Source organism: Morone saxatilis, unplaced genomic scaffold (assembly GCF_004916995.1).
Source record: "Morone saxatilis isolate NCDOM2014 unplaced genomic scaffold, NCSU_SB_2.0 Contig15, whole genome shotgun sequence".
NCBI lineage: Eukaryota > Metazoa > Chordata > Actinopteri > Moronidae > Morone > Morone saxatilis.
Genome location: NW_023339707.1, coordinates 22,519,767 through 22,541,133, shown reverse-complemented (window position 1 = coordinate 22,541,133; position 21,367 = coordinate 22,519,767). Strand labels below are relative to the sequence as shown.

The following is a 21,367-nucleotide window of genomic DNA, read 5'->3' as shown; positions in this document are numbered from 1 at the left end:
CCTGTGTTTAATATTTGAGCGAACTGACGCACTTCCTGGCCTGTCCCTAGACCCGGTTCTGGCCCAGCCACGACCAGAAGCCTGCCCCCGCACACAGAGGAAGGCAGAGGGAGGACGGAAAGAAGAAGGGGAGAGTATGAGGCAGTGAGTGAGAGGGATGGAACAAATCAAAAACAGATGCTTGTACACGTGTGATTCAGCATTTCAAAAAACGGAGCAGAGACGGAGTGCCTGTGGAGCCCAGTGATCCTCCCTTTATCTCCCCTTCACACTGTCGGGGTAACGGCCTCGTATCGGACGTACAGTCATTTCATATTCCCCCAGGTGATGACAAACGCGCCGCTGTACGGTTGAAATCCACAATTCTATCCATAACTTTATCCCATTTCCTGACCCATGGGGTGATAAACATGTAGCATGGGCTGATGTTGACACACCTGGTAACCACTCAGCCACTTCCCCCCCCCACCCCCGAGATCATGGCTATCCACGCAAGCCTGGTCATCAGGGGAGACGTTTCAGAGACATGACATTAAACAGTGAAATCTGTTAGTCATAACTCTCTGCTTTCCGCTTTTATTTTATTTGCCCTGTCAAACACAGGTTCAACTATGTGTAAAGCTTATTTTATTTATCAAGAACGGAGCTGTGAGACCAAATACAGGTCATCGTGTCTGCTGACAGATGACGCACAGCCGGGTCAGAGCCGTCACCGTCTCCCTGAAAGGGCAGTTCCTCACATGCTGCCTTTGACTGGAGGTCATGCTTTAAAAAAGAAAACAACAGCAAATCTCCTCCGGCTCAGTATAAACCCGCCGCTGAGAGATGGGCCGCGAGATAGGAAGGATGCAGCCGTTATGTGCTGAGGAAATTGGGTATTTTCCAATTAAAGTTCTATCTTGATAGTAGAAGACGACCTGTGAAATACTGTCCAGGCTAAAAAACACTGCACCCCTAATGAGAAAACCTGATACAGATTAATCAGATTTTTCAATCTAAAGCTTGAACCTTTGTGTAAATGTTTCTGGGTCATACACTGACCGAGGAAGCTCTCAAGGCAGTTTAAGCAGTTCAACAGTTTTTGGAAATACACTTATTGGCTTATTGGCAGAGAGATGGATGAGGGGATCGATACCACTCTCGAATAAAGTTGTGTTCAGACAGAAAGTAAAGCAAATGTTCATTGTGTGTCAGCTGAATAACGTTTTGCCACTGGACTGTGTAATCCATGTTGATTTGGCCAAAATAACCAATTAACCAAATGTACAAACGTTAGCTGTAAGCTAGCTCGATCTTAGCTAGATCTTTGCACAAAACCTGAAGTGTAAAAATTACGATGATCTGTTACGTGCCAGGCTGTTTCTTGGCTCTGAGGAGTTGCATCAATATCCAGGGTGGCCTGCTAGCAACCTGCTAGCCCAGCTGCTGCTCCTTTCCAAAACAAATTGGTGATTAAAATCGGTAAAAATACAGAATAAAGCACTTTCACCTTAAAAATTAGTTTGTCTTTGACGCTGTTCGGCAGACAAAGGACGTCCCCGGAAGGCCTGCCAGTAAAGCTGCTGCTTATGTTGGCTCGTTTTGTTACTCTGATAACTTAAGATCCAGATGTCAGTTGACTAAAATCCTTCATCTGGTCAAAATATATAGTTAACGAAGACCAAGATCTAAAAAGTGTGGTCTAAAACTGGATAAAGATTCAATTTATGACAGCTTCTGGCAGAAGAACACACCGCTGACACGAGCGCAAAGAGGATACGGCGCCCTTGACATGGTGACCGGTGAAACGCACCATTACTGGAATAAAATTATGGATTTCTCTGAATTTCTCAACATTGTTTAAAGTACAAAACTCAACAAAATATATAACAGACAGATGTAAGAGTGGATCAAACCCTCCACTAGAGCCCGAACTGTGTGTAAATTACCCAACATGTCTTAACTTCTGGGTTAACGTGATGTGAATGCAGCAGAAAATCCCTGATCACAGCAGAGCGGAGGAGAACTGCCCTGCTGTCCTGCCATATTACGCAAGCATTTCCTGCAACGCATCTGACAGCTCTACTTTACAGTATGGATAATCCACCAGGAACATTAGTCAGACTATTTATATTAACTCAGAATTATAGTCCATTTCACAACGCATAACCGGCAGCCCTCCGTGGAGTCACGTTGCAGCTGAGGGCTTAACTCCCTCCGTGCAGGGTCAGAGAGGGTTGAAGGTGCACAGATGATTTGAATTCAGGGATTTCAGCAACCTGTTGTTAGCAATGCTCTGGTACACACATTTTTCAACATGTCTCTCGTGTTTCTAGATGTTTCTGTCTTTGCCACCCCCGGGACCAAACACATGATCAGGCCTGTCCCTGGGGCAAATTGGAGCCCTTCTCTCACATATAAAAAAGGGAAAAGTGGATTTTCTCTTCCAAAAACAGTACGAGACATCTGATATCTACAGCCATACAGAATTGAGATCAGATGTTCAGGCTCCATTACCATAATCCAATCTGCTAGGGAAAACAAATGCCGAGTTGTGAGCGATTTTGTTCAGCCACACTGTGAAGTAAGACCAAAGGCTTGGATTATCAGCGTTAAAAATCTGCCCAGTGTGTTCCAGTGTGTGTGATACTGGCCCAACTCTTGTTTTCTAACTCCCCCGCCTCGCATTAGTCATTGCTGGTCTCATTCGCCATGGGTTGTGATAGGAATACTAATGCCAATTTACTACAACTCATCCATCATTTAGGGCTCAGGATGTTGCCATAGTGCTGATTCAATGTCTGCGGCACAGCATGGGCAACCTGTGGCAACACCGGATGGCTGATTCGAAAGAGAGACAAGAGGAACTGAGCAGAGTTGCTGCCATGAGCTTTGGCTATTAGATTTCATCGCACTTAATAAACTGTTCACACTCTCGCCGGTTGCGCGTTGACTGATCGCGGTTCTTTGTCATCTCTCAGGATGTCCGACAGAAGCAGATTAGCAGTGTTCAGCATGCAGAACCCTGCTTTTCGTGGCTCCTTTGTGTGAAACGTCTTGCTATTCATTAAAATGAAATGAGAGGGGGAGCCAGGGCTCATGTGGTGAGTCCCTCCCACCCCCACCTTCAACACAAAAGGCTCAGGGATGACATCATCTCTGTATCCTAAAGCATTTCACCAGGGATTAATCTCCATTTACACAATTCATCATTTAACGTCCTGGATATAGAATATATAAATAGACACAGTATAATACCCTCTGTAGCTCTGTATAAAATAATTAAAATGTGCTGCGACCTCATGGGTGACAGCACATGAACATACTCTGCCATGTCTACAACCTCAGATATATCATTTTGAAAAATGTTGCTGGAGTGACGCTCCACTAGGTAGGCCGTGCCTTAATTGATTGTTTTCCTACATATAGACTTACCCCCAAAATCCCTCCTTATATACTTTATAGTGCATTTTATTGTAGTTCTGAGTGTGATATTTATACACTATATAGTGTCCTCATAAATAATCCATGGCATGTACGCTGCATTCTGCTAGCAGTCGTTTCATCTATTATTAGTAATTGTGGTCACAACATCTCAAGTTTTGTTTGGAAATGGTTGGGTGTTGACTGAACACTTAGGCTGGCAGCAAACTCCATCAGAACTGCTTGTTGGTTGGCAGAATAGCTTAAGAAGCCCCCTCCCCAAAACACCTTTGTGACACCTAGGTGTGACAGGAGCCGGGGGTTTGAGTTTATTTCTGTCAATTATCATGAACAAACAAGTGCAACAACTGTCTTAAAGTGTGTGCCGTTATCTCCATATTTAAACAATATTGTGTTTCCCGTTCCTCTATGACGGCTAGCTTTTCTTGGGCTAATAAGTTATGTGATATCAGATCAGTGCACAGAGAATAGGCAGAATCTGAGGAATTTCCAACACTGGTATCGGTATCAGAAGACCTTAACTGATGTATGAAAAAGCAACGTTCCTTCAAAGGTTCCTAGCCACTTGGGAAAGTTCCTGCAGTGGAAACCCTGAAAGACTTCATATCTTGACTATTATCCGTTATACATTGCCTTTGAGTTTGTGTATATACCTTCAAACACTCTTACTGATAATGTATGTGGAGCAACCCTCCAGCAGTTGCCTTACATGCTTTAGAGCCTGGTGAGCTCCGAGGCTCCAACTGGCAAAAGCCCTTCATCTGGTCTTATTTTGAAAAGATGAAAGCCTTTTTCAGCTAATGGTGCTGAGCCTTCTCTGTAGGAGGGCAACAACGCTATGATTAAGAAATCATATTGCTCTATGTATCATTAGATCTGTTTGCAGTCCTTCATATCAGGATGACACCAATTGGACGTTAAGCCTCCAGGTGTGACACCTTGCCATCCAGGGATTTGAGCAGGCAAATGTGGGCCAATACCTGATTAAGACACACAAACTACACACTGCTGCTTTAATCCCTGTCACTTTCATTACCTGGAGTTGTTAGCTCCAGTGCACAGAGCTCACCGACGCCCCTTTAACAGGAGGGTGCGAACGCCCGCAGGCCAGCGCCGCTGAGCTTTCTCAGTCATTAAATCAAGTACATGGATAAAAATTAAAATAGCAGAATACACTCACACATAGGCGGGGGGAGGTGGTAGTAGAGCACGAGTTTAATGCGTCTAATGCGGAAAATCACAAGCAGAGGTCATTAAACTGATGCCAAACAGGACACAGGCTTTATGGGAAACATTGTTTTGTGGTTCAGACCTGAAATATGCAACTAAATGATGAAGATATCAGCTGCAGTTGCTGCTGCATGAGAATGACGGGGACCAACTTGATATCAGCTAAATGTTTTCTTTCAATTACAATAATGCTGCGTCCCCCACCCTTAACTGGCCAAAGTCACAGTCTTGGGGATGGAGCACTCTTGGCTGAACAGAAGGGCCACTGACACAGATTCAAGATGGAAGGAGGTCAGTCTGAAATAGAGCAGAAGCAACAAGACCACGCAGGAGAAATCCCTTCCAGCTCCACGCAGCTGGAGATGCAGATCTTCCAGAAACACAAGAAACATCCGCCAACCTCCCAGAAATTCTTCTTAACGATCATGAACCGAGCTGAACCGGTTTGCTGGGAATTCAACATGACTCCGTGCACTAAGGGCCCACTCAGATGTTCTTGGTACCATTATGAATCTATAGTCGTTGTTTGTTGCCGTTCTCGAGCAGGAACAGACCTGAGAATGAAATCGGGGCGCTCAACTGAAAGGCCCTTTTTGGCAATACAGTAAACGTGTACTAAATATGAAGCCAGCTAATGTAATCCCACTATAAATTTCTTCCCGAGAGAGAAGGAAACAGATGGATAGAGTACATCTTGAAGTATTAAAATAAATCCAGAGGCAAAATTAGTCAGGTACTTTCCAGTTCACTCAATGCACAGTTGGAGTAAAGGACTGTGAAAATGTGTCCAATTTGGACAGGGTCTAACTAGCAAGTAACATTGATCTAACAGCCGCTGGATGAAGCCTGAAAGAGCATTTCATATTGAATATACTCCCGAAGTCGTGTGTACACGGACAGCTGCGGACAACACGGTTTGGTTCTTTGGATTCTGCTACAACTACTACTACTACTATACTAGATGACTAGAAGTTAATAGTTGATTAATCTGCATACATTCATCGTTTTGTCTTTATAATGTAAAGAAAAACTGAAATCACAAATAAGAAACACAATCCCAATCCCCAATTTCCAAGAACCTGAGGTGACATCTTGGAATTGCTCAGTTTTTCCGACCAAGAGTCCAAAAAGCCAGAAGATATTTAGTTGACAATGACATTAAACAAAGAAAAGCAAGAAAATCCTCAAAATCTGAGAAGCTGGAACCAGGTAATGTTGAAAAAATGGCTAACAACATATTATTAAACATTTGGTTTTATATCTGTGAGAGTTTGTGTGATTTAATACATAAAAGTGGACCACAGTTTCATGCACCGAATATCAATTTTAACCATTTTATACATGATTTTGCATAGTGTATTTATGGACTGTACAACTTACTAACTTTATTTTCACTTAAATTTCCACTAAACAGGCATCAATAATTTCTCTCTTGCAAAGCGAGAAGTTATACCACATGCTCTGAATTCTTCCATACCAGGCATCTCATGGAATTTGACATGCACACCCCCACCCTCACCCTGTCATCTGACTTCTTGTCACAAATCCATCCATCCAGTCATTCTCTCACAGACGCTGGAGACACACTAGCAGCGAGCGCCACAGGTCATTGGCCCTGGATTCCCTGCCTGTCGGGGGTTTTCTGCTCTGTGACTCAATGACAAACCCATCACCACGTCGGCGGGCCTTGCCTGAGCTCTCCTCCCCCCAGCTGTTCGCATTGGAAGGGAGGAAGGATCATCCAGGCTCTCTGCCCCGGGCCTTTCAGACTCAGAGAAAAGAATCTGTCTCTCGGCGGAAGCAAGAAGCTCTCTGGACAATAGTCATATTCTGCTGAGGGACTGTTAGGACGCAGGAACGGACCAGAAGGATGCTGAAAACCCCGCCAAACATCAAGAAGGCAGTTAATGAAAAATCCTCTCAAGCTCAGCAGAAATACTAGAGGCATTCATGGTGGTTCAGGGGCTGTAACAGCAAAACATCCTAAGACTAAATGTAGTGCATTAGAGGTCCAAACTCCTAAGACTTGCTCACACTCAGTAATATGCTGCAGGTAATGCGCCTTGTTGTCAAAGCTGTTGCAAAAAAAATCACATTTTTTAAAAGTTTATTTTGATGGAAAGCAAGATAATAAGGAACTCCCCATTTCAGCAGCTCATTACGTGTATAGGCTACGTTAAATAAACGCAATAAATACACGAATAACGCTGATTCCATGCCCAAACCTACAACGTTTCTGAACTTTGACGCGCACGTTTCTGGCATTGACCAATAGCGAGCTGTCCTGACAGTGACGGAGAGTCTAAAAATTTTTATTGAAGAAAATGGTGTCAAATGGTGAATAAAACAACCAGGGGAAAGTAAACACGTCAGAAAATAGAAGAGAAGAGAAGTTATTGTTATACTGAGCCAACAGTTATCTTGCAAGCAAAAAAAGCAGGCCATGGTCGCCAACATCAAGCTTCTTTAAAAATAAAACCAGGTGGCTGAGAATTAAAGTCAGACATTGGGTTCACAAATACAGCTATCTCTGCTCCGACCTATTTTACACCTCATACGAACTACAACAGAAGATACTGGTCGATGTGCGAGTGAGGTCCCTCAGCATTATCCTGCCGCAGTGTGTGAGTGTGACCTCAAATTAACATGTAAGTGGGGAGAAAACAGCTCAATGCTTGCCAATGTTGTGCCGGAGCAAACACAAACACACGAGTTCCTGTGGCCGTGTAATCATTACAGAGCACGTTCTCCAACAGATGCAGAGAGAGGGAGAGAGAGAGCATCCCTGGCTGCAATATCACATCTGTCCCGAGTCCCGAGTCTCCATAGAGACCAAAACACAGAACACATACAGTTTGTTTTAGGCTCTAGACGGGACTGGGTGATTCATCATGTTGTTGAGAAGTGCTTAAGCAGCAGATTTGAAAAAAGAAGAGATGGAGACTCTAATTGTCTAATATGTCCTGTGTACGGTCCAAGCTCGAAGCTAACAAGCAGAGGAGTCTGGGACGCGTGAGAGATAACTGCGGGCCGAGCTGATTTCCTGCATGACTTTACACGTATGGGAAGCGGAGCGTCATGCCAATCCTAATAGTGAAAAGCCTTGACTTTCCTGTACTCCGGCCCGGTTGTCTTCCTTCCAGTCATCCACCTCCAGGGTTGTTACATAACACCACATTGGCGCTGCTTTTAGCTCCACAAAGGAGCCATTTGAATGCGCTCTCAAAACACTGTTACAGGCTTCAGTGGCTGCGAGAACATGCGTTTACTTTGCCCTCTTTCAGCGTCTCTTCTACTCATTTAAACATCCTGAGCAGCAGATAAAAAGGCCGCTAACATAATCTGGAGGAGAGCTCACAATAACTGAACATGGAGCGCACTGGGGAGTGAGTGTTTGATCCTTTCCACACATAGGGAAAGATCAGTACAGTATACAAGGAGGAGGCATATTTTCATTCCACAGTCACAGCTCCGGCCAAGAGATAACTTTATCCAACAACTTGTGAAAAAAATTAAAATAAATACCAGCGAGGCCTCTCAGAGCTCGAAATAACGAGGTAGGTGACTCTTTAGCATGCAGCTTGTCTGGCTGTAGCCTCGCTGTTTAGCATATGAAACAAGGACGGAGATGGTTAGAGCAAATACCCTTCACTCAGCGCTTCCTGAGATGTGCCTTTCTCCAGCCCAGATGGCAGTCATTAAGGTGCTGCTGCCAAGTCTGGAAGTCTTTGATTTGGGAGCAGAGATTTTATCTCCGGGAGCACACAAGGGCAGTGTTGGAAAGTAAATGTACTCAAATACTGTACCTTTTTTTTTTTTTTACTTCTACTCCACTGCATTTCAGAGGCAAACGTTGTACTTTTTACTATGCTACATTTACAGTATACATTTACAGATTTTACAATGCAGTTTTTCTTGACAATACTGGACAAACACTTGCTTAAAAGTGGTCATATAAGCTGCAGTTTCAGGCAAATTGACTACATTAATTTGGCCACAGCCCATAAGTAACAGTTCAAATCGAGTAGAATTTACATTATTTTATGAAAAATGCATCTTCTAGAAGGTTAAACTGTTTATTGCACGTACAATTAACATCACTGTGTATGTATTTATCAACCACAGCAACAAGACATTTGATCATTAACAGGTTGTTTGCATGGAGATATGAGAATTTTGCTTTGACTCTATCCTTAAAAGATCACTGCAAGTCAGTTCTACTTTGCATCTGTTAAACCTGCTTTATACTACCAACAGTCGAGTTTCAGACAGACATAATACTGAGGGAGGGGCTAAAATACAATAACTTCCAGGACAAAATAGATTATTTCCAGGATATTTGGTCATTTTAATCAGTTTCCAGATGTTGGGTTGGTTTTCCAGGGCGAGTGGGGACCGTGATATGATAAGCTTATGAAATATAATGCACTATTTAAAGATTAAAGCCAGACTTGTGACCCGTTACAATAAAGCAATGTCTGGTTGGGGCTGCATATCATGTTTCAGATGTCTATTTGTCAGCAGCTCCACCTTTTAAACTGTCCTCAACCCACATGCATGGTTCCCTTTTTTTCCAGGACAAACAGAGCTATAAGTCTGACTCATCATTTTATCTATTAATGAAAAATAAAGCTTCCAGGAGCTCAAAATATAAGACACACAAGCCTGTAAAAATGTACAAATATTTAGCAATAATCAATCGAACACACATGATTTCACTATTTATATACACAAATGCAAAAAAAAAGTATAATACAGTTTTTTTACATTTAAAGTCATTTCATCCCCACTTGCTTTGTGCCTTTTTTTTTTAACAAAAGTCTTAAATAAAATGTTGGATTCAGGACTTTTACCTGTAATGGAGTATCTTTACATTGTTGTATTGGTACTTTTTTAAAAGTAAAGGATTTTCCACCATTGCACAAGTATCAAAGACCTTCAGACTCCCCTCACACCCTCAGAGGCTCTTGACTCTTTGGGGGCAGAGGACCAGGTTTAGATGTGGGTCTAGAAAATTCCTGACTTATTTATGTAACCTTTGGTGTGTGCGGCTGTCAGGGGGCTTTGTGGGGGAAATCTTCAGTTTCCTCTGATCCTATGACACTTTTTAAACTAGATACTGACACATCGATTGATTAGTTGACCGACAGAACATTAATCAGCAAGTATTTTGATAATTGAAGCACAGCAAAAACATATAAATTAGCTGGTTCCAGTTTCTTAATTGTGAGGATTTGCTGCATGTATTTGTCTTTTATTTATTTGTGTTATGTGAAAGTGAATATTTTGGGGTTTTGGGAGGTTGGTCAGACAAAACGAGACTTGTTGTGAGCGACATTTCTCATTATTTTCTCACATTTTATAGAACAAAAGGATTTACCTTAAGAAAATAACCTGCAGTTTTACTGATAATGAAAGTAATCTTTAGGTTCAAACTATTCATTTCCCACAAATTTAACTGATTATTCCATTAACTCATTGAAAAAAGTATTAAAAAACAAAACAAAAAAGACACTGATAGGCATTTGAAGGCATCATCTTGGGCTTTAGGCTTTATTTTTTCTGACCTTGTATAGAACAGACACTTAATCAATAAGTCAACAAGCCTAATTAAAGAAAAATCATTAGCTGAAACTCCAGTGTGAAGTGCATCCTTTGGGCAGGAGCTCACTCTTAAGGTGGAATCAATAAAACACCTCACAGTAAATCATCTCCATCCATTTTGCTACCTTTATTTCTTCTGGGTCGTGGTGTCTAATTACACTGATCTCCTTAAAAAAAACTCAACTCTCAAATGGATGCTGATGAAACAAGAATAAAAATGTAATAATCTGACACAGTGAGGAGGACCATTAAACAGACTTTGATCTCAGCAGCTCCAGCTCCATGTGACAACTCATATGGCTGCATCATCATCATCATCATCATCATCATCATGCCGACTGTAAGACCTGACTGACCGACTGAGGCTGTGAACATACTCACAAATCTGCCTGTTATTGTAATCCAGACACCATTTATCGGATCAGGCTATTTAATCCCACTGAGATTTGACTACAACGTGTCGCAATTTAGCCCGATCATAACAGAGAGGGGGGGCACATGCACATCCACTATAAGGGGATAAATAGTGCAAATTAACCCCCGCAAACAGCAAGAAAACCGCGCAGTCTCCTATCAGTAAATGTAGCGTTCAACAGTTCAATGCAATGAGCCAATACAAGAGTTTCATGCTCTTACCTAAACCGGGGTGAATCTTTAATACAGTCTTCAAAATCCACCGTCATTTTGGACTGGAGTAAAGTTGTTTTTGTTTTTAAAACAAACAAAAAAAAACGGGTTTAAAATACGGATTTCATGTCCTGGAGTAAGAGTAGATGTAAGTATCCGATACAGAGATCCTCCCTCGGGCTCCGGCTCCTGCAGCGGCTCACTCTCTCACTCAGTCCCGCTTTCTGAAGCTCCGGAGCCGCCTCACTCAGTGCTGGAGCCCGTGCTGCCTTCAGGCGCTCCTGCGAGGCTCGGATTTTTAAGATGCGACGTTCGATGTGCGATTTGTAGATGGATAGATAGATACTTTATTTATCCCGAGGGAATTTCAAGTATCCAGTAGCATACGAGACATACATTACATACATAAAACATACATTAAACATACATTCAAATGAAATTAAAAATGAAATTAAAAATAAAATTAAGTAAACAGTGCAATGGAATGGAGTGCAAAGTGTAGCCTGTTTAATATGAGTTTATATTTACTCAAGTACTTTACTTAAAAGGTAGAATTTCAAATAGGCTACTTATCTTTACTTGAAAACATTGATTTTATTTGATTTGATATTCACTTTTGTTACTCCATTACAATTATTTGACATATGTTGCTTTGAAGATTAGGATTTCTTACATACAAAACATATCATTAATGTATACAACATTGGGAATTGTTGTCGATTAATCTACCCACATTTACTCCACTACAGTCATTTAACATTCTCATTTATTTGCAACTCATGATGATGATCACAATCCTTACTTGTAGCCGCAGCTCCCGTCGTGTTTTTTAATTTTGCTGCAATTTTCCCAGGCTTGGGATCAATAAATCCAGGTATCTATCTATCTATCTATTCTAATCTATCTATCTATCTATCTATCTATCTATCTAGTATAAACAGAATATACAGTAACGTTACTTGAACAAATGAAGGGCATTCTTCCTAGTTTACACATCATTTTAGGTTTATCTGACTGTAACAACAACATGAATTTAAATATAGACAGATGGTTTAAATAATACTTTGGCAGATATCTTTAATTATGCTTACATTCTTACATTCAAACTATGATACTCATCCCCCAAACAGTTGTCATTACAGAGGCTGCAGATCCTCTGGTTTCCATCCAGCCCTTCATATCTTCCAGTGACCTTAGGAATTCTTGTGTTGTTCACTCTAAAATTACAAATAGCCTGTCTAGGCTGTACTTTTGGTTTTTGTACAACAAATATTTTTCCAATTTAAGCTCTTGTTTAAATTCTACATAAACATCACATAACATCATGTTTCTGACTTTTGCAGCCAGAACAGCCAGGGGTGAAAGAAGTACTTGAATCTTACTCAAGTAAAAGTAGCAACACCACAATGTAGAAATACTCTGTTACAAGTAGAAGTCTTGCATTCAAAATTACCTAAGTCTAAAAGTTAAACATTACAGTGTACTTAAACTACTAAAAGTAAAAATACTTGTTATGCAAACTGGTCCATTTTCAATGCATTACTTTTACTTGTAATGGTGTATTTTTACGTAGTGGTATAGCTACTTTTACTTAAAGGTAAAGAATCTAAATACTTCTGCTGAACCAAATATAATGTTTTCAAGTTGTGAATACAGTGATTGTGGTTTTCTATAAACTTACTATAGTATATTTTATAGTATATTTTAAGCAGCATTTCATCTTAAAGGAAGTCTGTGCAGCTCAAGAGCTCCAAAAGTTTAATGGAGTTTTGATACTAAAAATTAATCAAATGGTCCCTAAAATACCACCCTAGAAAATGTGACAAGTAATAACTAACTTTAAAAGGTTTTACATACATAAAATTAACAATTGTATAGAGTAAATTATTGTCCATTTAAGCAGCATTTTAATGTTGTAGCTGGTTGATGTTAGGCTGCTTTAGTTACTTTATATACTGTTGTCATCATCATGTTGTATATATTGTAGCGGTCGTTGGCGTTCAAACTCTGTCTGATAAATAAGATAATTTCATATTACAACCAGCAAAACCCTTCCAAAGGAGCTGATACAGGCACCAACCCCTTGCTTGCAGGAACACACACCAAAATACAACAGGCAGGAAACACAACACAGCAAATTTCTTTAATCCCCACAGTGTATTATACAGTCAGTGCAAAATATATAAAACCCACACTTCATTCAAAATAAAGGATAAAGGAGTTCTCAACACAAAAAAATATTCTCTTTGGGCACCCAGAAACTAAACCCTAATATGTTATGAATGTAAAATGTTAATATTAGTTAACTACAGAAGTCAAATGCATGTAGTAGAGTAAAAAAGTGTAGTGGTAGCCAACAGCATAAAGTAGCATAAAAATGAATGTTTTTCAAAGTAAAAGTGTATTTCTTGCCACCACTGATCACTGAGCAGATCCTCCATCCTTTTTGCACAGCTGCACGGTGTCCTTTCCGCACACGTCTGGTGACAACGCTGACATTTACGACGGCACCTGAACGCGACAGGCGCTCAGCACTCCGCATGAGAACCGGTGGAACGCTGACGTCACGTTCCATCTCATTTGAATGAATACAAGGACGATTGTAATCAGATTACATATTACAGCAGCAGCGTTTCGGTGGTTCAAATAGAAAATAACTACAAGGCGCATGTTAGTTTGCTGTGCTCATAATTGTTAATATTCTTTGCATTTTCCGATAAGACAATAATGGTTCAGCGTGTTTGAGATTGTTCAGCTACAGTTGATCAGAGATGTGTGAGGAAGGTATTTTTATCCTCTCTGGTTGCTGTAACTCCAGTTATGAATAAGCAAACACCCACACTTGGCTTCAGTTACTGCTCTGGGTTCAGAGATGCTCCCCACAGTCAGATCCTCTCCTCCTTTTTCACACCTCTGATACAGTATGGTATGTTCTCCGTGTCGCACAGTTTTACAGTGTAAGCTGTTAAATCAGTTTCATCTAAAATGCTGACTCAGTGAAACTAATTGCCTGATTCTAAAACACTTTAAAGAAAGCTTTACACGTAACATCCTCTGCTGCATCTGTCTGCTTTCCCATGCAGCTGTTAAATGAGGGTATATTAAAGTGAACCCCCCCCCCCAGCAAGGCTATTATTAATTCACAGGAAATGGGAAAGCTGGGAGAAAGAGTGCCTGCTTGGGATTTCACTGCAGGTTTTCATAGAGCGCCATTGTTCCTTTCCGATCCCGGCTTTAGAAAGGCTGCTGCTCGGGCCCTGAATGGAGATGATCTCATCCGCTCTCAGCAGAGGTGTCCTGACTAAAACACCACCATCAGTCACTGAATCTCTGAGGAACGACACAGACTTTATCAGTGCTTGCAGTGGTTCGTTGTGTTAAATTGACAGTTTGTCCACCACTTTGGTCCAGACTGAAACATCTCTTAATATATGGGATGGATTGACATGTACAGACGTTCATGGTTCCCAGACAATGTACTGACTTCTGGTGATCCCCTTATTTCCTCTCTAGCACCATCATGAGGTTGACATTTGTAGTTCTGAGTCAACAACTATTTGATGGATTGTCATGAAATTTGGTAAAGACCTTCATGTTCCCCTCAGAATGAATTACAGTCAAGTTTTAATGCCATCATCAGGTCGAAAACGTCCGTCCAATAGCTCGGTTCATGCAGCACTAACGGTAACGGTGAACATGGTACAACACTATAACCGCTGATATAGGAATTTAGCTCAAAGCACTGTTTGATCAGTTCCACTAAAGGATGATTACAAAACCACAGGAGCTCCACCAACACAGCGGCTATGTTTTCTTGCATAAATGTCCTAAACTGCTTTGGGGGACAAAAAAAAGAAGAAGCAATTTCTCAAGTCTTTTGACTCCCCCCCAACCATCCCTCCTCTCCTTCTTTGCCTCCCAGTTCCTTTTACTAATCTGAGATCAAAGCATCTACTGCTTATTTATGGAGCTGTTGAGTCAGCAGTCGGCTGATCTGAACAGGCACACTACTGGGGGAAACTTAAGAGCACACTTGGTAGCAAAACCTAAACCGGATTCCAGATTCTGGATTTTATTACAGCAGCAGCAGCAACAGGATCATACAGACATCAGAAGTTATCAGGCCAAATGTTTCCATTTGACAGTTTTCACCTGCAAGAGCTAATGACATTCACATCAGCATCAACCGTACTGTGTTTTGCGGCATTTCGAGCAAGTTGGCATGCTGAATTTTAGCATTTAGCTGTGGGTAAATGGGCATTCAAGCAGAAAACAGCATTAAAACAACAGTGATTTTCTAACTTTCAGACAGAGCCACACTAGCGGTTTCCACATTTCCAGTCTTTATGCTAAGCTAAGCTAGCCTGCTGCTGGCTTTATATTCAAATAGACAAATACGAGACTTTTTTCCATAATATCGAACAATTCCTTTGCGGTTTGTGGCGGTTTTTGGGGCAGACTGTGAGTCAAATGATTCACAGCGAAGACTGCGGAGCCATCATATCAGTAATGGTGCGTTCATGGCCCGTCTCCTGCTGCTTTTGTTTCCTGTGTGGCATCTAACAACAGCAGGGATGAGGCTTTTTTTCTGCCTTCATGCAGGAAAAAACGAGTGGAAAGGGAGCTGTCGACTCCCATATTTGCTCCCATCACAGGCCCTCTCACGGCAGACACGAGCTCAAGTGCAGTGTGGAATCCATGGGAGAGACGTGTGGGTCTCTGGGAGGGTGACCTACTTTTGCTCCCCTCTTTGGTCTGCTGGAGAGAGCTGCGAGTTGCGCTGCTGAGCACACAGCTTGTAATGTTATCCCTTCTGACTGCAGGTGCAAGGCTCTACAAGCCACTATCAATGAGGCATGTACAGAAGCTGCATGAATTTGATGCATTATGCACGCATATGTCTTCTCAGCACTTAACGTAGTCCTAAATGTATTCCCAGGTCTATTCATTCTAAATGTAATCTTTTCGTAGGACTGCTGCGCTTACACTGGTGGCAATATGTGTATGTTCTATATGTTCTTAGAGGGTGGGTGGACGTATGGACACATACTGGGATGATCATTGTATTGTGATACTGTTTATGCTTTCGAGCTCTGCAGAATTCTTTATCCAGTGTGAAACAGCCAATCTCAACCAGCGGGCTGTGGTGGACCTCGGAGCGCCCTCTAGGGGGCCACGGAGGAGGTGGTGATAAACATAAAATAAAAAATGTTTTAATTTACAAAGCTAGTTATTTTACTTTTTAAAATAATTTACATTATTTAAAAAACAGCAAATAAATATGTATAATTTCATAATGTTACGTTTGAAGGTAGAGACCGTGTTTAGCCACTGTTCCCGCAAATCAATTTTTCAAATGAAAAAGGGATGTGGGACGCTGCATCAGTAAAAGCTCTAAAGCGTTGCTGAGTAAATATGACACTAAATACATTCATTACGGCAGGAAGGGACGCTGAGCCAAATGAATGTTTTATCATGGTACGTTACGTTTTCCTCCTCTGTTTGGGAAGGTTGTCCTTAGAAGACGACCTGAACTTACAAAAGGTTGTAAAACAAAGACATTAAAATTTAAATGTTAGAAGTAGTCTGGCTCTGTCCAAAAAAATCCACCTACAAGCACCTGTTGTATCTCGGTTGTTTGACCTGTACAAAAATTGGAAAGGTGCAGTCTGTGGGGTTTAGTGGCATCTAGTGGTGTAGTTGTAGATCTATCTAGAGCCAGTGTTTGGTTTGTCCCTTCTGGGCTACTGTAGAAAGATTCCACATAGCAGACCCCATGGAAGGCGACCTGCGGCATCTGTTGATTAAAAAAAGGCTCATTCATAGCGGCGGTGTTATAGTTTATAATTACTGTGGTTGCTGCAGCCTCACTCCTCTCTTCTCTAGATTAATATTCTTTTGGTATAAATAAGTGATTTTGAAATTGAATGTTATATTGTTCCATACTGCCTAATTCTTTAAAAAGGCATTGCATTTTATAATTATAAGTACGAGTCATTTTAGACAGACACAGTGTTTCTATATACAGTCCAAGACATTTATTTACATTTGAGGGAAAAGTAATTATTGCTTTGTTTTGCATTGAAATTATTTACTTCTAAACACGGTGTTTAGAGTGTGTTTTTAGAGGCTGCAAATCAGCGGAAAATAAGAGTAGGGAGTACAAATAAATGAAAAACAAACAAAAATACAGCTCGCTCAGTTGACCGCTGGGTTCGGACCATTCGGGTTTGGATCATTCTGGTGTACGTTCGTTGCTCGTCTCTTGAGGTGTAGAGCTGGCCCCTGTAAGGTAAAACACACCAGCAGTCAATCAGACAGAACAGTGGCGTAGCAAACCTCCGCGATTACAGTCTGATGATACGTTTGCAGAAAATGTTTACAAAAAACGCTTGGAACGGTCAGCTGGTCTTACCTAGGCCTCTACTGGTGCGGGACTCAAGTGAAGGTGAGTTGGGACATTCGGAAGGAGGCCACGTGTCCTGAGGTGATCAGGTCTTACAATCCCACATCTCGGCATCCCGTATCTGATTGGAGTCTCAGATCAGCGATGTAACGGCAGTCCTTCGCGACATTCGCGGTGTTGACAGCCCAACTTCTGGATGATTCTCTGGTATTGTTGAGCTATAATGAAAAGTATCTGTGTTTAAAATCCCCAAAAGTGTCTATTTTTGTTACATAAACATTTTTACAAAAGGTCTTATGAGCAAGATACAAGCAGGTTATACCCTGGCATCCCATCCCTGAGTAAGGACACTAGGGACTATGTGGAACAATGATGGGGAAAAGAGCTGGACATTGAAATAACTCAAGACATGTGCTTGAATGCCTGGGAAACTCAGTCGTCCTCCACAAACTCCCGGACCTGGAGAGACTTCAGTTGGAGAAACCTGATTCTCTCTCTTTGTTTTTTTTTAAAAATCACTCCCAAACAGAAGTCTAAACAAACTGGCGCTCAGCTATGCTGCTGGAGGGAATGTTGAGAAATCATGGTTGATCGTGCTCATGTTCCTCCCCCCGTCCCTCTGTTCAGACTTTCTGGAAGGAAACAGTAACAATCATCTAAAAAACAACCCTGGGTTTGAGGAAGAGAACAACATTCACATCCCTCTAGCCGAGTATTGACGATACTAAAGCTCTTGCTGGCATCAAATAAAAATACAGGCTTCAGAACAACTTCTTCTAAACGGATGGTGGACAGAAACTAAAATGAACAAACATGGTAGCAGAATGGTTTGTTTACTTTGCCAATGAGACAGACCTTTCATAGTTATTGTATCATGTACAATATTTTATTTGAAATGAAGCAAACTTGCCTCTATTTACTGACCATTCATTGACCTGACTTCTGTTTTTTGTCTCTTATTTGCTTTGTGCTTACTGTCAAGTGAAAAGTTGCATTGATGCACCTGAAAAGGGCAAGATAGGAAAAAGTAAACCAATATCAATAGGCAAATAAGAAAGGAACTTTATTAAAAAAAAAAAAACATCTAATGAATGAAAAAAATAACAAAACCAAAACTCCTTCTGCACACTGGTCATCATTTAGGGCTTGCCTCTTGTCTTCCTCTTCCTAAAAAGCCACGGGACATACCTAGAACAACAACACCGTCTTTATTCTGCAGACGTTGGATCGCTGTACATCTCTTGTCCTCCCAGAATTCCTTGATGGCTTTCTGAGGCAGTAGGTGTCTTGAACGCTGACACTGGTGTCCATCCCAACAAAGCCCATGTTCATGTGACTGAACAGGTGTGACACTTTGTAGTAGTAGTTACTCTCAGACAGAGGTGTGTTTGTAACATTCATGAAGTCACCTGCCTGTATTCTGTATTTGAGTGTGGGCCGCCATCGCCATTTCCATATTTGTAGGCCATTGGAAAATATCTGTAAGAAAAAGACACAGTAGGAAGATTAATAGACATACTAACTTAAAGATTGCCACAACTGACAGATTTATTTAGGACATTTTGTCCCAGATAAACTCCCCAGACTGTATACACCATTAAAAAGTAAGTGTCAGATATATCAGATTATATCATCCTCACACGTTTAAACCAACGCTGGTACAATTTGTTCCTACAACAAAATTAACACTTTTTCTACCATTTAAATGAAATGATCACAATAAGAGGAACATCATCATGGACCAGACTTTACTGTTACATGTACATGGGGACTGTACTCTGTATAAAGCAAGTACAGACTAGAGAAGCAATCTGAAGAACTCCTTCTCAGCTGAAGACTCCTCGTCAGTGTGGAAAAGTATTAAGCAAAACCACAGACGACAAGAAGAAATCACACCCACTGTACGGACAATGTTTGCCAATAGTCTCAGTCACAGTCTGCCCACGGACGCTGGCAGTCCGTACTTAACTCCGGTGTGAAACAGGCGGATAGAACTGATTATATCAGTCCGCCTTTGTTTATCGAGCTAACAACACGGTTCCCAGAATGCGCAAATAAACTCAATTCTGACCAACCTCAGACTAATAGACGGGATAGAGTCCTCATCAGAACATCCGTCCTCACTGGCTGTTTCCCATGTGTCGTCATCTGGGCCTTTACAGTCAATCCTGCAAAAAGAAATAAAATAAAAACACAATAACTCACCCGAGTACACACAAGCCATTAAATGCTACATAAAACACCACAGTTAAAGTCACCTTTCATCTAGGGCTTCTTCTTTTAAGTCTGCCATGGAAAGGTCTTCAGGCTCCAGAAAGCTGTGGTCGCTGTAAAACAAATGTCAGCCATTTGACCTGCGTACTCATTTCTATATGCAGCAACTTGTAGAAGTGAGGTTCAGGTATTCCTTACCTATCTGGTTGTGAGTCACTGGATGTTGACATGGTTGAGAGGGTCTGAACAGGCAATCCACCTATCCTGCTAGGAGTTGACGAGGCTTGTTCTCCTTTGTGGTAACTGTTCAGTTTGACAAAAAACAACAACACTGTAATGTTTTATGTCCCACAACCTGATAATACATTCATAGTACGTCTTACACAAAGGCACCAGATGAACTTAGGGCCAACCGATCATAAACATGCCTCAGAGAAATCACGGTGTGTCGGAGCTCACTGTCCTCACACCGAACACGCACAGTCTAGTCATTAGGGCAACAAATACAGATTATTTTCTCAATTAATTGATTAGTTCTTTGGTACTTTGACATCCTCATATGTCTTGTTTTGTCCACAACTCAAAGATATTCAGTTTCCTGTCACAGAGGACTGAAGAAACCAGAAAATATTCAACATTTGAGAGCTGAAAATCAGAGAATTTGGACATTTTTTCTTTGGAAATGACTCAAAACTTGATTGTTGATTATTAAAATAGTTGCTGATTCATTTAAAAGGTCCAGCCTGTAGGACAGCCTGGTTGCAGACTGCAACTCCCTCGCTTCACCCTCCCCTTCCAAGCGCGAAGGAGAAACTACGGTGGCCACGAAATGCAAACAACCTGATCTACAGCCAAAGTTTGATTTGTCCATTCTGGGCTACTGTAAAACCCAACTCTTATTTTCAAGTGATATTATATTGTATTTATGCCAATAGATGAGCCTGAACGTTACATACTGGACCTTTAACAGTTGACAACTAATCGATTAACCCATCAGTTGTATGTGACCACTTAAATGGAACAGAGCCTTAATTCGAGTCAGTTAAGAACACCTGAGTTTACCCTACTATTATCGCGTATGGCTGCTGTGAAAAAGGGAAAAACCCACTCACCCACTCTCCTGCCAGCAGTGTCATTATTCTAATAATATAACTGTATTATTATTATTATTATTATTATTATTATACTTACTCGTCTAGCAGGAGACATGCGAGCTCGGAGTCTTTCTGTAGTCCGAGCATGTCTCGAACTTCTCTCCATCTTCTGAGCGCAGCCCCGATGTTCACCCGGGTCCTCGCTCTCTTACGGCCCCATGTCCTCCGCTGCTCGGCCGGGTCGCCGGTACGTTTGCGCTTTGCTGCAAGCGGCAACGAATATTCGTGATCCATCGCAGGGGTTGAGCAACGCAAACATGAAAGCAAAACAAACAGAGGAGCTAAGTACAGCTCACTTTCATCAACAACTTCCCACTTGTCCTTCTTCTTCTGTTGAAGTTTGCGGAAGGTTTAGACGCAACAAAGGCGCATTGCTGCCCCAAACAGGTCACTTTCTACACTAGATAGACAGACAGACAGATAGATAGATAGATAGACAGATAGATAGATAGACAGATAGAAAGACAGACAGATAGATAGAGAGACAGACATTTATTTATCCCAGAGGGAATTCAAAAAGGTATCCCCAGTAAGCCATACAAAAATACAAAACATAACTTAACATACATTACAAAAACGCCTAAACCCTTAAAGAAACCAGAAATGCTAAAAAAAGATAAAAATATACAAAATATGAATGATATTCATAAATATAAAATTAACAAGTAGTACCAGTAAAAAAACAGTGCAAAACAAAGTACCCCTAGTC

At 41.3% G+C, this 21,367-nt stretch overlaps 2 protein-coding genes across 7 annotated transcripts in view; both read right to left on the bottom strand.

Annotated features, from left to right (window-relative positions):
- Nucleotides 1-11,100, bottom strand: part of acap3a (ArfGAP with coiled-coil, ankyrin repeat and PH domains 3a) — a 70,932-nt gene extending 59,832 nt beyond the window's left edge. For all 4 annotated transcript variants that reach the window (XM_035656521.1, XM_035656520.1, XM_035656522.1 and 1 more), the window contains exon 1: nt 10,894-11,100. In XM_035656521.1, coding sequence (XP_035512414.1) covers nt 10,894-10,940 — 47 coding nt within the window. In that variant the 5' untranslated portion in view covers nt 10,941-11,100. The remainder of the gene's footprint in view (nt 1-10,893) is intronic.
- A 5,805-nt stretch (nt 11,101-16,905) lies between these two features.
- LOC118323910 lies at nt 16,906-20,987 on the bottom strand. 3 transcript variants are annotated; one of them, XM_035655981.1, is made up of 7 exons: nt 20,696-20,987; nt 19,703-19,807; nt 19,549-19,617; nt 19,366-19,458; nt 18,479-18,769; nt 17,300-17,508; nt 16,906-17,169 (listed from the first exon to the last, which is right to left on the bottom strand). In XM_035655981.1, the coding sequence occupies exons 1-5, from the start codon at nt 20,890-20,892 to the stop codon at nt 18,688-18,690; spliced, it is 546 nt and encodes a 181-aa protein (XP_035511874.1). In that variant the 5' UTR covers nt 20,893-20,987; the 3' UTR covers nt 16,906-17,169; nt 17,300-17,508; nt 18,479-18,687. The 3 variants fall into 3 exon arrangements, with proteins under 3 accessions (XP_035511874.1, XP_035511872.1, XP_035511873.1); XM_035655979.1 differs by having other exon boundaries at nt 18,700-18,769; XM_035655980.1 differs by having other exon boundaries at nt 18,704-18,769.
- Nucleotides 20,988-21,367: the final 380 nt, after the last annotated feature.

Bases quoted from the DNA above. Each gene is read 5' to 3' on its own strand.
- LOC118323910 (XM_035655979.1), bottom strand. From the start codon at position 20,892: ATGGATCACGAATATTCGTTGCCGCTTGCAGCAAAGCGCAAACGTACC. The intron at 19,459-19,548 runs GTGACTTTAACT...TTCTTTTTGCAG, and splicing joins GAAGAAGCCCTAGATGAAAG to GATTGACTGTAAAGGCCCAG. The intron at 17,509-18,699 runs GTGACTTCATGA...TTTTCATTATAG, and splicing joins CAAATACAGAATACAGGCAG to CTCAACAATACCAGAGAATC.